Raw genomic sequence first — 15,454 nt, 5'->3', positions numbered from 1 at the left:
CAAGCCCACCGGTGGCAAGGGACAGCTCTGCTCCACAGCATTGCCACAAAGTGGCCAGCGGCAGTCAGGCACTGGGGTTTCCAGCATTTCCATGCGGAAAGAGGAAATGAAGCCACACGTTAGCACAGGGGGTTTTGTTGTTGTCGTTATTTATTTAAAAGGCAAATGCTGAAGCATTCGGGCTGCAGAGTGGGAAAAAACAAAACAAAACAAAAAACCACCAAAAAACAGCAACTATGCCTGGTTACATGGCAGCCCATGAAATGGGAGGGAGAAACAAAAGAAGGGAGAAAAAGGGAAGGGGGAAAAGAAGGGAAGAGGCAAAAAAAGGGAAGGGGGTAAAAAAGGGAAGAGGAAAAAGAGAAGAGGGGAAAAAAAGGGAGCAGGAAAAAAAGAAAGGTTTGCCCACTGCTTTGCATTTCAAACATTTAGGGAACCCTTGGAGGAGCGCCCAAGGGTGGCAGCTGGGCCACAAAAGGAAGTCAGACTCAACAGGCCCCACCACCCCTCTGCCCAGGGTGTCTTGGTGCCCCATGGTAACGCTGGGTCCCTGCAAGGCCACCTCGGTGGTGACCGGGCTGGGAGCAGGGGACCCTCTCCCCAGACAGAGCAGGCACAGGGTCTGCACGGCGACCGCAGGGAAGGGAAGAGCAGGTGGGCCTTGGTAGATGGAGCATTAGTCCTTTAATAAGTACAATAGTGACTGGAGGCATAAAAAGGAGTTACAAACAGCAAAATATATATATATATATATATCTTTTTTTTTAAGAGATGTAAATTCTTGCATAGAAAACCTGCTGTAGAAGACACCAGATAAGAAGTACAAGACCGTTTTCCACGTCTGCCACGACCTTGTCCATCACGTATCAACACCTCGCACCGAAGCAGCGATGGGACCTCCAGCAGTTGGCAGCACTGCAATTGCTCTCAAGGAACACCTTCCCCAGGTGTCCGGCGAGCCAGCCGGGACTGCAGGAACATGGCCCGCAGGTGAAGGCACAATTTAACAAGGGGCAAGGAGGGCATGGAGGGAAGGGAAGGAAAACGGTGCGTTTGGTTTCAATTTCATGAAAATCACATTTGGTTTCAAGCTACCAGGTAGTCATTAAAGAAGGAGGTTTATGCCAGAGCTGTGGATAAAACAGATTTTTCCAACTTGTGGTAATTTTTGCAATTTCTGACAGTTGCCACACAATATGAAGATGGAGGAGATACACCAAGGGGTGCTGGGACTTCGGGGGGGAGGAAGAAGAGGGGAACAAGGGAGTCTGACAGCAAAGAGACACCAAGAAAAGCAATTTGCTGGACATAGAAAGTCACCCTACAAAGTCTTTGGGGGCACCAGAACCAGAGCTGGGCTGGCTGCCCATGGCTCCGTGTGAGGCACAGGGCCATGTCTCTGTCTCTCGCTCAGACAATAATTGCACCATGGGAGAAGAGGAGATGGCTGTTCTGGCTCTCACCCCCCTTCTTCACACTGCTTTTTCATTTCAGCTATTAGAAAACAAACAAACAAACAAAAACCTAGAAATGCCAGCACCTGAGGAACAACACAAGAGGTGGGAAACAGAAGCGAAGGATTCCTATTCTCATGATGGGGAGAACCATTTTTTTTGAGAGTGGAGGAGGAAACACTCTGCTTCTACCTGTGCCTACCCAAACATACATAAATGGGGTCCATGTTCCAAGAAGCATCACCAAAACATAGGGCAAGGGGGGGGGTCTCTCCTGAGCTGATGTCCCCATGCACTTGCCTCAAGGTGATTTTCAACTATCAACTAGTTTCTTCCCCCAGGACTCCATAGCACATTCCCTCTGCAGAGACAGCACCAGAGGCAGGGAATTAATTGGATGTAGAGGCTGAACAGAAAGCCAAAAGTAGAAAACATAAGCTAAAAAGGGCACTTTTACTTTTCCTCCTTCAACATCCCTATTGCTCCCTATAGGAAATCCCTTATAGATCTGCATATGTCCCTGATGTCCCTTTCCTGTGGGACGCTGGCAAAGGAGCACAAGTCTGATGAGGAACGGTTGAGGGAACTGGGGCTGTTCAGCCTGGAGAAAAGGAGGCTGAGGGGAGATGTTATCACTGTCTGCAACTACCTGAAAGGAGGTTGTAGCATGGAGGGTGTTGGTGTCTTCTCCCGAGTAGCAAGTGATAGGACAAGAGGAAATGGCCTCAAGTTGAACCAGGGAAGGTTTAGATTGGACATTAGGAAAAAATTCTTCACAGAAAGGGTTGTCAGGCATTGGAACAGGCTGCCCAGGGAAGTGGTGGAGTCACCTTCCCTGGGGGTGTTTAAAAGGCGTTTAGATGAGGTTCTTAGGGACATGGTTTAGTGCTAGACTTAGGTTACGTTATGGTTGGACTCGATGATCCTGAGCGTCTCTTCCAACTGAAATGATTCTATGATGCTATGAACGCAGGCTGGTGCAGGAGCAGGAGAGCTTCTTCTCTCGCTATCACGCTGTTGCACAGAGCAATGACGTTCAAAGGCCTCATGTCTAAATTACAGGAGAGTACACCTCAATCCTCCACAAACTCAGGCTGTTTTTCTTTACAAAAAAAGGCTTTTATAAATCCATTTTTTTCTAAATCTAATTTCCTTTGAAAAAGAGGGGCCATCCAGAGGGGATACGGGATAGAACAACTGCTTGAGAATACTCCCTAGGTTGTAGCCAAGCTGTGCTCCTAACAGTCACGGCACTCAGTTTGTTCCCAGTCCCTTTGCCAGAAAAAGGGACTGCTGTGGCAGAGGACAAGAGCAGAAGAGAATCTCATCCCTTCACAGTATCCCTGAATGTCACACCATTAATACGTCTTGCACAAATTGCACTTGGTATTGCTTCTATAAATAATAAAAACTTCATCTAGGTCTTGCGCAATACTATGCCTTCATCCCCAAAACTCCTTTCTTTTACTTTTGAGAGGAAACAGTTATCTTTGGTCCACATTATAGAGGGGGGGGAGATGAACGCAAGCTCGTCCTGTGGGGGGGAGGAAACCAGGAGCACGTCTCTAATATCCTGCAAAATTTACTGACAATTGAGCTAAGGGACATGAGAAGAAGAAAAACAAACAAACAAACCTGAAAAACAGTCTGAACTAAAACCACACTGACATTTGGAGCACACCAAGTGTTTGTAGCGTGTTTGGATGCAGCGGCTAGCATCACCTCCCCATGACGTTGCTGCAACTACTGCCACCTGCAGTGACGCCTTCCTTGAGCAATGCACGCTCCTGCTATGCACTCACCAATGTGCTCCAGGAGCTGGCTGCAAAATTAGCATAAGGAAATAACAGCACAATGTTAAACCCTAGTATGATTAAGAAGCAATATTCATCCTCAGCTAACTCTGGCCATCAAGGAAAAACAAACAAAAGACAGACAGACATCTAAATTAGACAAGACAAATGGAGAGAGCCAGTACCTCCATCAGCAGGGTGCTCACGCATCACCCTCTTCTTTATGGCAGAAATATCCCTGGTGCCCAGCCTAGACCAGCTGCCTGTGTTCTGGGCTGCAGAGCTCGGCCAGGCAGCTCCCGCTCCACACATCGTACGTGCTCAGGAACCGCACATCCTGGCGAAAGATTTTCCCCACCAGCAGCTTGAAAACTTGGCCAGTACTTGCCCGCTCTCGGTTGTGCTGGCTGTGGATGAAGGCTCCCGCTAGCCCAGCAGCACTACCAGCTCGCTGTCCTCTCAGCCAAAGTCTTGGGCAGCCCCACGAGCACAGAGGGTCAAAATGTACCCCTGGAGATATTTTGGAGCCCAAAGGAATAATACCCACGGTGAGCTCACCCATCTGCTGTGCCTGTAGTCTGGTATTCCACCTTTGCCAAGACCTGAGCACCAGTGGTTTTCATAATCCACAGAAAGAGCTAAAAAGGACACTTTCTCCAAGAAAACCTTTGGGTCTGGGCTAATCTGGCCATTGCGCATGGTTTATTATTTAGCCCTCCAAGAAGCTGTAACAACAAAAGATTAACCAGTCTCCTTAGGACTGCACATTTCTGGGAGCTGGGGCCAACCTATCCAACAATTATAAACTTCCCTTAAAGGCCAAGTAAGAAAAGCCCAATGAAGCACTTGTCACAGGTCCAAGAAGGAGATTATGAATCTCATCCCTTACAAAGCTTTCTCTGGAGATTTGCATTGCTTCTGCTAGTGCTGTACCCAGCTTCCAGATAAATACTTCTGAATTTTTTAATGCACCCAAAGTATGTTAAAAAACAACCCTTTAGATCTCCAGCAAAAGCAGTTATTAAAAACAAACAAAAAGAACCACCTGAAAGCTGCTCTTGACACCTTGGAGAATGCTTTGCTTATTCATGTAACACTGGGACGGCAACATCTCGAGTGAGAAACTGCTCAATTTCTTCTTGGGTCAATATTGCAGATGCAGGAGCTGCTGCTGCCGCTTCAGCCGGCACTGGGCTCCTGCAGTTCAGGTTCGAAAAGGGATTGAACCAGCCCAAGGAGAAGGCACCACCAAATGCCAGCTTCATTCCTTCCCAGCCGCTGATCTTCTCCCAGGTTGGCTTCTGGTTTTTAAGACGCTCAATACCCTGCAAGAAGAGAAGAGTTGTGGGTTGTCTTGCATTTGTAGAAGGTACAACCGCTGTAGCATGTGCAAAACGGCTCATCTACAGTCAGGTCGCTGCTTAGGTTTTAGTGAACAACAAAGACAGATGTCTCGTGTTATTGAGAGTTTCATAACAAAAGCCTAAAACAAGACAAAATCCACGGATAACATGAATCTCGGTGACCTATTTCGGTACAAGGTGCTATTGATTTGTATGGTAAAGAGATGGCTTTTAAAAAGCCATCCCTTTGGGAAACATAGATCTTTTCTCCTGATGCTTTTTTAATCCCTCCAGGAATAACAAAATGCAATTAAAATTGAAAATTTCACCTTATTTAGCCATCTTACAATAGCCCAGATGCAAGCAAAATACTACAACTTTTTCCAGTGATCGGGAATTTACCATATCCACATGTAGGACTGTCACTAGAAGCTGACATAAGAACACCAGTGAAGAGCAAATACTTAAGAACAAAATTTCCATTTAACAAGTTGTCTAAGACAAATCACACCACACCACTCGCTGGGACATGAGGACATCCATATGGGTGGAAGAGGAGGTGTCAAAGCAGGACACCGGAGCCTTGGTCAGTCACTATTTTGATTTTATCATCCCTCCAAGAGCATCACTTTTAATAAAGCAAACATTTTATTGGCATTTAAATAACATATCCTTCAAATTTAGGCTGTGACATTTTTTTCTGGTAGTCGTCTTCATGTAGAAATAAGGAACTAAGAATTTTTTTTAAAGCTACCACTATGTGAAACAGAGCACGTATTTTTATACCCATCTTCTTCACCATGTAAGAAGATCTACAGCTGCACATGATATGCTCATGACAATATACAAGAAGCCACACAGAAACGCTGTTCTTAGAGAAGCAAGAATACTGGTTCCAAGGTTTTAGATGCTCAGGGAAAGGACAAAATGAGCAAATTCAGTTAAAAGCATTTAGAAGAGCAGCTTTAGAGGAGCTGTAATGAAAAATACACTTGCCGTGTTCTAATTCTGCAGATTTTCCCTAGTGACCCAGAAAACATTTCAAAGCATTGCAGCGGGAGGAAATGAATACATGCAACAGCTCAGGGGCACCACAGCTGGACTTGCAGTAAGCCTGGTAACTAACACAACATTTTAATACAGCAGCAGCTTGGCTTTGCAATAACATTGAGTCAGCATGAGGAGGCCTGGGAGAAAACACACCATAAACTGAAGAATTACATGCAAAGCTTTTGGGAGCTTCATCTACGCAGCATTTCTCATGCTAACTTTGGAGAAATCCAACAGCAAACGTGCAGAAATTATGAAATACAAAACATTAAGTCTTCAGGGTTGCAATTTTGGGAAAAATTCAAGCCCTGAAGCACAAACGTGCATCTTGCAATGCTAAGCACAGACATGGTGTCTCTTTGCTCTGCTCCCAAGCTGGCAAACGCAGTTTTTACTATTCCAAGGAAAATCCCTCGCAGCCTCTATACAATTGGGACGAGGCATCAGGTGCTGCTGCTGCTTCAGCATTTATCGTGTGAGTATCTGGACAGAAGGAAAACAAGCAGCATGGGGCAGGAGGAGAAACCGCCACCAAACATTGAAACCTTTCCCAGCAGCACAAGCTTTAATCCTGCCCTCAGTCAGGTCCATAACCTGGTTCATTCCACACTGCCATCTAGATGGGGAATAAGGATCTTGAGCACTTTTGGGCAGCGAGCCCTCTCTTCGCTCCCCAAAACGACATCCCTCACCTGCTCCAAACAGAATCTGCTAACCAGGGCGATAAGCAAGGTCAGGCTGAGGTTGCACTAAAACCAGATTAGGGAGCAGTTAATCAGCGCAGGCAGGGGCATACTTTCCCTCACCCAGCCTGACCTCGCTAATTCCTGCAGGGCATGTATTGAAAACGAGCAGAAGTTTTAAAAATTGTATCCTGGTCTGATTTTGGCTGCCTGCCCCACAGTCAGTAGGGCCTGAGGTTTTGCCTTAAAAGTGGGAAGGAAGGAAGGCACAACTCTTGAAGATGTTTCACTACTGTTTAACGAAACTTTTTTTAAAAATATATTTACCTCAAATCTCTGACCATTCTTTTAGAAAGTGAGAATTTTGTATTTCAAATTCAACTATCAGCTGTTTCTCTTTCCCATCACACAACTATTTCACTTTTTTTTTTTTAAAAAGGGGCTCAGGAAGCATCACCTGTGACTATTTCAAATTACACGATTTTGAACAAATAGTGAAAAGAGCATACATAGACAGAGCGATATTTAAACACTGGACACTCCCATTTCAGTAAGCGGTGCAGTGTCGCAAATGCAGGGACAGTAAGACGAGGGTGACCCGTTACCACTGCGACACTGCAGGACAGACCCCGTTTGTCCCACTGTTGCCCTTGGTATCCGCTCCTGCACAGCGCCAGAGGAGGATGCTGCACTGTGTGGCCGGACCCAGAAGCGATCTGCAGGACAGCTCTTGCATGTTAGAAGAAGTGCATATGTATTTTTTTAAATACACTTTTAAAATCCAAAGGGAAAGAGAGAATAGAAGGGGAAAGCATTGTCACAATTCAAAGGGGAAGACAGAGGAAGTGTTGCTATCAGAAATCATGATTAAGGCAGTCTTTCCCTATGGCAGGTCTCTGCACTCATTGCTGCTTGGAGCACCTCTTAGATTTGGGTAAAAAAAAAGGTGTCCTGCCTCTGATCAAGTTTATGCTTCAGCTTCTCTCAGCCACACTAGAACAGAGCAAGCACCTTCAATCAGGTAGTTCTGAGAAAATACATGAGCAAACTGGTAAGTCTGCCTTTCTTGTATTAACACTGACCCACATTTACTCTAATCCAAATTGCACCACCAAGCCATACAGTGCAAGTAACACTGAGGAGCCCCAGCTACTGAGACACACACCTAACAGGTACCAATGGGCATTTCTGCAAGCTGTGATGACGCCTCATTTAAAACAAAACTAGTTGTAAAGTCAATATTAGAATTCAGAAATTCCTACAGTATAATTTGACATACTTCAATTCACATATAAATTCTGCCCAGTTTGTTCCTCTAATCTGAGACTGGGCAAGTGGCAGCCACAGCACTAGGAGCTGGTTTTCTGGAGTGTCAATAATGTGACACTCCAGGTCAAAGGATCCTCACATGCTACGTAATTTACTTATCAACTCTCCTGCACATTGATAGATTATATCTCTTAAAAGTAATGGACGTATATATCTACTCAAGGTCCTCCAGTCTTGTTCTTAAGTATTTGAAGGCTAAACAGCATTGAAAAAGTGTAAGGTTTTTGGTATATATCTACTCAAGGTCCTCCAGTCTTGTTCTTAAGTATTTGAAGGCTAAACAGCATTGAAAAAGTGTAAGGTTTTTGGTCAAAACAATAAATGGATCTGAGTCGAGCCTGTTGAACAGCTGCAGCTAGTTTAAAATAAAAAGAGACTCAAACCCCCCAAAGTTCACATTTCATTGAATCTTCTTTTCAAAATAGCAAGTTTTTAAGTCTGCCTGAGTGTAAACCTTTTGTTAAAACCAGTCTGATCTGCAACAAATATTTCATCACTTTCTCTTGTAGAAAATTGATAAATACTGCTTTCATTTCAACATAAAATACTTTTGTGGATAAATTATTTCCAGATCTCTCCCCCAAGTTCTTTTTAGAATACTGACTTTGCTTTGAATTAACACTTTTTTTCCTTTCTGGTAGGCAAAGATGATCATAATCTTTTCAATTCAAGAGGTAAAATAAAGAGAACAAAGTCAAGAACACTTACAGAAAAAGATCAGCTCCCCGTACGTATCTTCTGCCAATAAAGCAAAAACTATTTGTAGAGCAGCACTAACATGAAGGAGGACACCCAAGGGTAATATACCAATGCTACATAATGCTGTTTAACAATTTGCATGTTTGAAACAAACAAACAAAAACACCAATTACACATTTTCTCACAATAGTCAAAATAACCAATCTCCTTCCAAAATGCATAGTGAATAAGGATAATTAAAAACAAACGAAAACTGGAATGTGCACCAGTGGAATTTATAACCAGTACAATTTTTAAAGCAATGAAGTGTACGAAGAGATGCATTCGTTCATTAATTGCCTAGGTGACTAAAGCCTGCCCCCACAATACATGTTGAAAAGGTGTACAGACAAGGTTCTTAGGGTCATGGTTTAGTGCTAGATTTAGGTTATGGTTGGACTCGATCATCTTGATGGTCTCTTCCAACCAGCATGATTCTGTGATTCTATCCCATGATTTTGCACCAAGACACTTTTAGGCCCAGATTCTCCACCAGATCAAGTTATCACCTGCACATCCCTCGCTGACTAAACTGACTGCGGCCGAGGATCCAGCCCTTAACCATTAAGCTGGGACCATTCTCTGAAAAACAGCACTGCATACCAGAGCTACGTGTTTATTTACAGTAGTTTTCCACTACCAGCAGTATCAGCGCTATAAAAAACAAAACCTCAGCTTTTCTTTGCTACGGGAACGTGTCTGCATAGGCCACGCTTCCTTCAAATGGCTTTCCCGGCGAGGAACAAGCGCAGCCCGTGGCTCCCTCTGGGCAGTCGTGCTGCAGAGATGTCAGGCTGATCCGCCCCGGAGGCTGGAGGGCTGCAGAAACAGCCTGTTGGCACAGCAGCACGCTCACTGACAGCCTCCTCCGAGCAGGGAAATAAAACCACCGATTAACCCCCCACTGTACTACTGATTAACTCATTTTTCAACTTAAAAGTTGTACAATCAGTTAATCTTTATGTGCTCCTGCCTGATTGCATACGGAAGTGAAAGTTCACAAAACGACTACAGATTTTTCCCAGTGTTTGAAGAAAGAAAATAGGAACAGCCAACAAGTTTTTGGAAAAGTTTTATTGCATTTGTTTTCCATATGGAAGCATTGACAGATTGAAAAGATGCAGCATTCACATTACTTCCGAAACGAGACATCCATTAAATTTCTCCTTCCCTGATTTCCCCCCCTTCCCTCATGGCTTTGAAGCAGTCTAAACAGGTCATTTTCCAAAAAAAAAAAATACCGTTTTGTTTTAAACCAAGGAAAGAAAAGATTCCTTGGAAGTCACGGACACATCTGATTTGTATTTTTCCTTTGTTTGCAATTCATTTGGTGAACCCATGGGAGTCACGATCCAAAAATATAACAAAATTCCTGCCTGAACACAAGAATGTCAGCTGTAATTATGAATGGTTCAGCTCTACCCGTTTCTGGAACGCCTTCTGTCCCTCCCACTTCCATCACCACACAGCTCATAACAATATGCATGCGCCTTACCATCAATATTTCCCACTTGCAAACACTTACACATATACGTGTGTGTGTTTACACACATACACATGTATGCATAGATATGAGAAAAGACTTACAAAGCTCTAAATCAGGGCAGTGCTAAGAATATAGAATCAATCGCCCTGGTACACCTACACATCCCGTCAACATTAGTCTTTATAGTAGTCTGGGCATTCATGTCAGTTTTTCACATTAACACTGTTTAGCAGGCATTGTTCTAACAACTCGTTTACCAAGACAAATATACACAAACAAGATGATTCTGCTATTCTAAACACTTGAAAATTAGATTTCTTTCTTTCCTGCAAATGTAAGGCATTTAATAATCCAACGAGTCTTCTAAAATCTGCCAGAGTTATCCTAAGAGGGCAACGATTTCCTGCACACAAGGGAGGGAACAGACAAAATAATGCCAGAAAGATGGAAACAGATCTGTGGCTAGAAGGAAAAAGGAGGGTGGGGTGGGAATTGCTGTTGGCAACATTTGTTTTGAGTACTTTTAACTATATACGATCACCAGGTCAACTGGCTCTTTGCTGTGTCGCGTTCTTGCCTTGCACCTTTTGGCAAGTGAAGTGTCTGCTTCCCGGTTCAAGTTCGCTTACGAAAGAGCAACGTGCCCCTTCGGGAGGTCCAAAGGTGTCTGTGTAGGGCTGTTGGCACTCACATGTCTTCCACAGAGCTCATCACAGTCAGGAGACAGCATGAGAATCTACTCAGAAGAGGTGGATCACAACAGAGAAAGAGGATCCCCTTCACATTAGTCATGCCAAACAGAAAGCAGAGAGAAACAAAGGCCAGTAAAGTTAACAAGATTTAAAAAAAAAAAAAAAAAAGAGAAAAAAACAATGAGAATGAAAAAAAAGAAAAAAAAAAGCAGCAGCGGTTTCAGCCAGAGATACAGTTATCTGAAATTGTGGAATACAGGGCTTTTTTTTCTCTGCAATTATCAGCCATTGAATAGACATAAAAAAAGTTTGTTTTGCTTTGTGTTTTCAACATTCATGGAAAATTTATAACAGTAGTGCTGTAATATGTTTCTATTTTAGTGGAAATGCTGGTCAAGAGTTCCTCAGACCACATACTGGTATGGGTCTGCTTTTCCTTGGTCTGGTGTTGCGAATGGGCTAAGCCATGCTATAGAGAACGGATGGCCAAATACTGCTTTCATGTTCATCCATTTTGTTTTTTTAGCCCATCTTCTCTCTTCCTTTTTCAACTGTTCTATTCCCTGAAAATAGAAATATCACATTTTCAGTCAAACGCTCAAATTCTGTAGTTCTGGGTCTGGGGAAAGGTCTATTCTCACTTACCCCTTCTCTAAAGGATGGAGTAGTAAAATATAAATGTCTTTACTGCCTTTCCTTTTCATTGTTTTATACTAAAAAATACTAAGGATAGAAAATATTCCTTGCAAATAAAATTACTTCCATTTTATTCAGGCCTAGATATTTCATAAACCTTTTAAGACCTGACCTCCAATTGCATCTGATGTCAATTAAAAAAAGCCCACCGCCTAAAACCTATCATGAAGTATGTGCTTTAATGGCTGAAAGCATTATGTGCTGACCAGATGGAAAAGTTTTAGAGGAAACCATTATAAGCTTGCAGACAAAAAAAAACAACCCACAAACCCAAAGACAATCTCGATAATGCTCCCAGATTCACCAAGCAAGTTCAGGAAGTGCCCATGGCTCAGTGTAGCTGAGTCTACCTGGTGCCTCTTCATGTTTCATTAGAATCATGCACGGGCTGACAGCAGGGAGAAAGGGTTAAATAAGACACCGATTTGAGAGAAATCATTGGCATTGCTTAGTAAAGGTTAGAGGGAGAACAAAAATAAGCCGTCAAGCAATCAGCTGAAACATTCGCTAGTCAATCATTAAAAAAGTAAAAAATTATCTGTATCGTGCCTAACACCCAACGAGTGAATTTGGTCTTTCAGGAGAGCTGTGCCTGGCTGCCGCAGAAGCAAAATGAATGGGTGCAGTCACTGGAGAGCATTAGTCTCAGACAGGCTGCAGCAGCGGGCTGATCACTCTGCTCTTTAACTTCGCATCTTTTGCAAGGTAAGCTTCTCCCGACCTACATGTCTCTCCCGTGCTCTGGATTAATGCACTGTAATGAATCTGTGTGTCTCAAATTACCAATTCTGGGAGCTCTGCAGAACACATGGGTCAACTGCGACAGTTGTGCTGATCCCTGGTAAATGTCCCCTCTAGAGACAACAGCAACATACTAGGGCTCTGGGTCCCTTCAGGCAGAAAGGAACCATCCTGGTGGGACAATGTACACAAGATGTGGAGTTAGGTCTCCCAGTGACTGGAAGAAGAAAGGGAGAAAGGGCAAGACACAGCCCTGTCTCTAAAATACGAAATAAAACACCGCAAGAGACCGCACCTCCAAGAACTTCACCTGGAAATATTCCTCTGTTCAAAAAAGACTGCTTGCCAGATACAACCAGCTCAATGCTAGCAAATCAATAATGAGACATTCCACAGAGCAAAACCCTTAATGGCACATATTTAAAAAGAAAACAAAAATGAAAACCCACAACCCAACAGGGGGAAGCCATGTTTCTTTTCTTATTTTAGATTGTGGCATTGTTCTTTTAATATCTATAAGTTCCCAGAATTTAAGGGGAAGGGAAAATTGGGGGGGTTTATTTGGGTGCCCAGCTATAGGAAGCAGCTTCTAAAAACTCTTGAAAGGCTTCAAAGATCGGGAAATCCAAATGATGATTTCACAGGCAGCATTGCTAATTCATGCGCTTATTGACAAACTCAAGCTTGGCAGGATCTTGTTGTTCTGTGTGACACTGTACTTCTTCCCAGGGCTCTCCCCAGCAGAAACAACACCTGATGTCTTCCTCTGAACACACAAGAGCCACAATGTGAACAGCAGCCTCTTGCAGAAGTCGAGTATTTGAAAAAGTACTGCAAAAAAGACTCAGGAGCAATGGGCTCTTACAGTCTGTAATGCCAGTCATAGCTCTCAAACGGCAGCAAAAATACCTATTCTAGCTTCAACTGGCCATGGGCAAACAAGTGAAGTGGAAAGAAAACTAAAGGAGGTAGGGGAAGAAGAAAGAGTTGTTGCTCTTTTAAGACTTATCACTTCAACCAGTCCAGTTAATTAAGGTATCTGAGCATGCTTGGTGAAGGCCAGCAGTATTCACAGTGTGGGAACATCCCCAGGAGTCACAAGCTCCATCTTTACAGAAGTGGGCAAATGGGATAGACAACGGACTGCAACACTATGTAACCTCTGCTATGCCATTGTTGTCTGGGGACAGCATGGTGGCTTTGCACCAGATGGTACCCAGCAGGTTTTCATGGGCCTAGTCCACTCTCTTTTTCCCCCTCTGGCAAGAGTTTTTGAACTGTTTAACAAGCAGATAAAACTTAAACCTTATGGACTAGACTAGGGGTGTCAAACTCATTTTCACCGGGGGCCACATCAGCCTCACAGTTGCCTTCAAAAGGCCAAATGTAATTTTAGGACTGTATAAACTTAACTACTCCAGGACTAGAAGTGCCTGTGTGTCTGTATATGTATCTCCCTCCTACACCTGCTCATCCTGATTTTCCAGCACATAGAGCTGTAGTGACACCAGGGGACACACAGCTGTATTTCAGACAATATAAATGTAAACCCACTTCACTAAAGGAAGAAGTTTCTTGAATCCACAGGGACGAATGCTCTACACAGTAACCCCAGTTACCAATGCCCACCTTATCAGAAGTACTGTCAACACAGCATCCCAGCCAATATGTAGGTGTATACTACTCACAGTAACCTTCAGAGAGCACAATCCAGCACTGTGCTAGCTCAGTTTATGATGCTGGATCTTTCCTCAAAGGCTACACATACATGAACTCCTCGTGCAACAAGAGAAGACCTTGTAGCTTTATACAGGGCTTATACAAATGGTGAGAGAGAGTGTAAAGGAGAGTCTGTGAAACACCCACCGTTTCATCAGTGCAGATGGAGTGTACTTGGGTCCCAAACATAACTGAGGTAAAGATGAGAAACAGGAGAGCCTCGAAACACAAGAGGATGAGAAGAATCACCGTAGTTGGTGGAGAGAAGGAACTGCACTCTGTGGAGACAAAACAATGGAGTTGGAAGGGGAGATCAGGTAATGCAGCAGCTGCTTAACACCTGCTAAGCCACGAGTTTTCCACACTCGAGCTATCAAAATAAATTACACGATCATCATTCTCAAAGAGGTGCACAGGGAAGTTCTGACATTCCTGAGGGTATTCAACAATGAAAATGATCCCGCAAGTTTAAATAAAAGCAGAACTAAAAAAAACTCACCCTGCAACACTTCAAGAATACAACTTTCTTTTCCACTTAGGTGTTTCCCCAGAACACTGACCGAGACTCCACTCAATTTCACCTGTATCTTCTCTCCTAAACTTTCATCTTAACAGATTTTCCAAAACGATAATGTCCCATTAGAAATCGCAAGTTGGTCGTCAAGACACAAGGATAATTAGAGTACGCTTCCTTTCATAACTGCTCTAAGTCATAACCTAAAGAAGGGCGGATTAAGCCAAATTCTTATTTTTCCTCTTACTCTATAGTGCAAACTCTGGCAAGCACTGATAAAAAATTATGAGAAGGTAACTATAAAAGAGGAGCAGAAGAAAGGAAGAGAAAGAAAAACGTTGTAGGGCAAAAATCATAGTGTTGAGTGTTGTACGTATCTGAACATCTCCATATTTTTCTGAAATGCAAGAATGAGAATCACCAAAAATCCTATTTTTGTCATGAGATGTTAAGCTTTAACAGAAACACCATAATCAGGGGCTAACACAATCAGCACATACCCAAGGCAGATGGAACCACAGATCCATCTATCAGAACTGCTCTGTTCTGCCACCAAACCTGGGACAGGTGAAAAGTGCTTCCCTCACAGATACAGGCTCCTAAAAAGTGGGCAAAGGAAACTCTGTCTTTTGATGTATCCTTCCTCTATGGCCCTGGCCAGTGTATTAAAATCCAGATGTTCTCAGTGACAGCTGGTGGCTATTTGAAAAAGTTTTGAACTGCAGAACAACCCTGTCAAATTCAGTTCATATGTGTAAATGTGTCCACTGTCTGCAGTATTATAAACTAAAACCGATCATTATATTGAATGACACAACTGAAACTTCAAGAAAAATGAAGCTAATGCTCTTCCAGAAAAATCCACAAGCAGCAGATACATCTGCACACACATTCTTTGACAACTTGCTGTTTGACTCAGCATTACCTAGAGGATTTCCTATATCTATTTGTGTTTTTAAAAACACATCTCAACTGGCTTTGTGAAAATTTACTCACTGGCTGCTCCAGAATGAGGGCTGGGATTTTTATTTTTGGTTGATTGGTTGTTTCTTTTTGTGTGGAAAGGAATTGTCTGTTCTTGTGAGGGTGGATTTTTGGATCTGAGTTAGTATGTTTTCCTGGCAGTCTTGCAAGAATGATTCACACTACCCTTTTAAAAAAATTACACACGTTCTTCTTATCTTGTGTTGGCATTCAGGAAATCAGTGCCACATTC

At 43.2% G+C, this 15,454-nt stretch overlaps 1 protein-coding gene across 4 annotated transcripts in view; it reads right to left on the bottom strand.

Moving 5' to 3' along the window:
* Positions 1-132: 132 nt before the first annotated feature.
* The window catches only part of ZDHHC3 (zinc finger DHHC-type palmitoyltransferase 3), a 35,633-nt gene continuing 20,311 nt past the window's right edge, over positions 133-15,454 (bottom strand). For 2 of the 4 annotated variants that reach the window (XM_065051772.1, XM_065051773.1), the window contains exons 6-7: positions 13,872-14,002; positions 133-4,572 (exon numbers count right to left, since the gene is read on the bottom strand). In XM_065051772.1, the coding sequence (XP_064907844.1) occupies positions 4,330-4,572; positions 13,872-14,002 (374 nt within the window). In that variant the 3' untranslated portion in view covers positions 133-4,329. Of the gene's footprint in view, positions 4,573-9,449; positions 11,132-13,871; positions 14,003-15,454 lie in introns of those variants that run through there. The other 2 variants (XM_065051774.1, XM_065051775.1) reach the window with 1 other exon arrangement.

This window comes from Columba livia, chromosome 2 (assembly GCF_036013475.1).
Source record: "Columba livia isolate bColLiv1 breed racing homer chromosome 2, bColLiv1.pat.W.v2, whole genome shotgun sequence".
Lineage (NCBI taxonomy): Eukaryota > Metazoa > Chordata > Aves > Columbiformes > Columbidae > Columba > Columba livia.
Note: the sequence above shows the minus strand (reverse complement) of the source record. Positions and strands in the feature narration are given on the sequence as shown.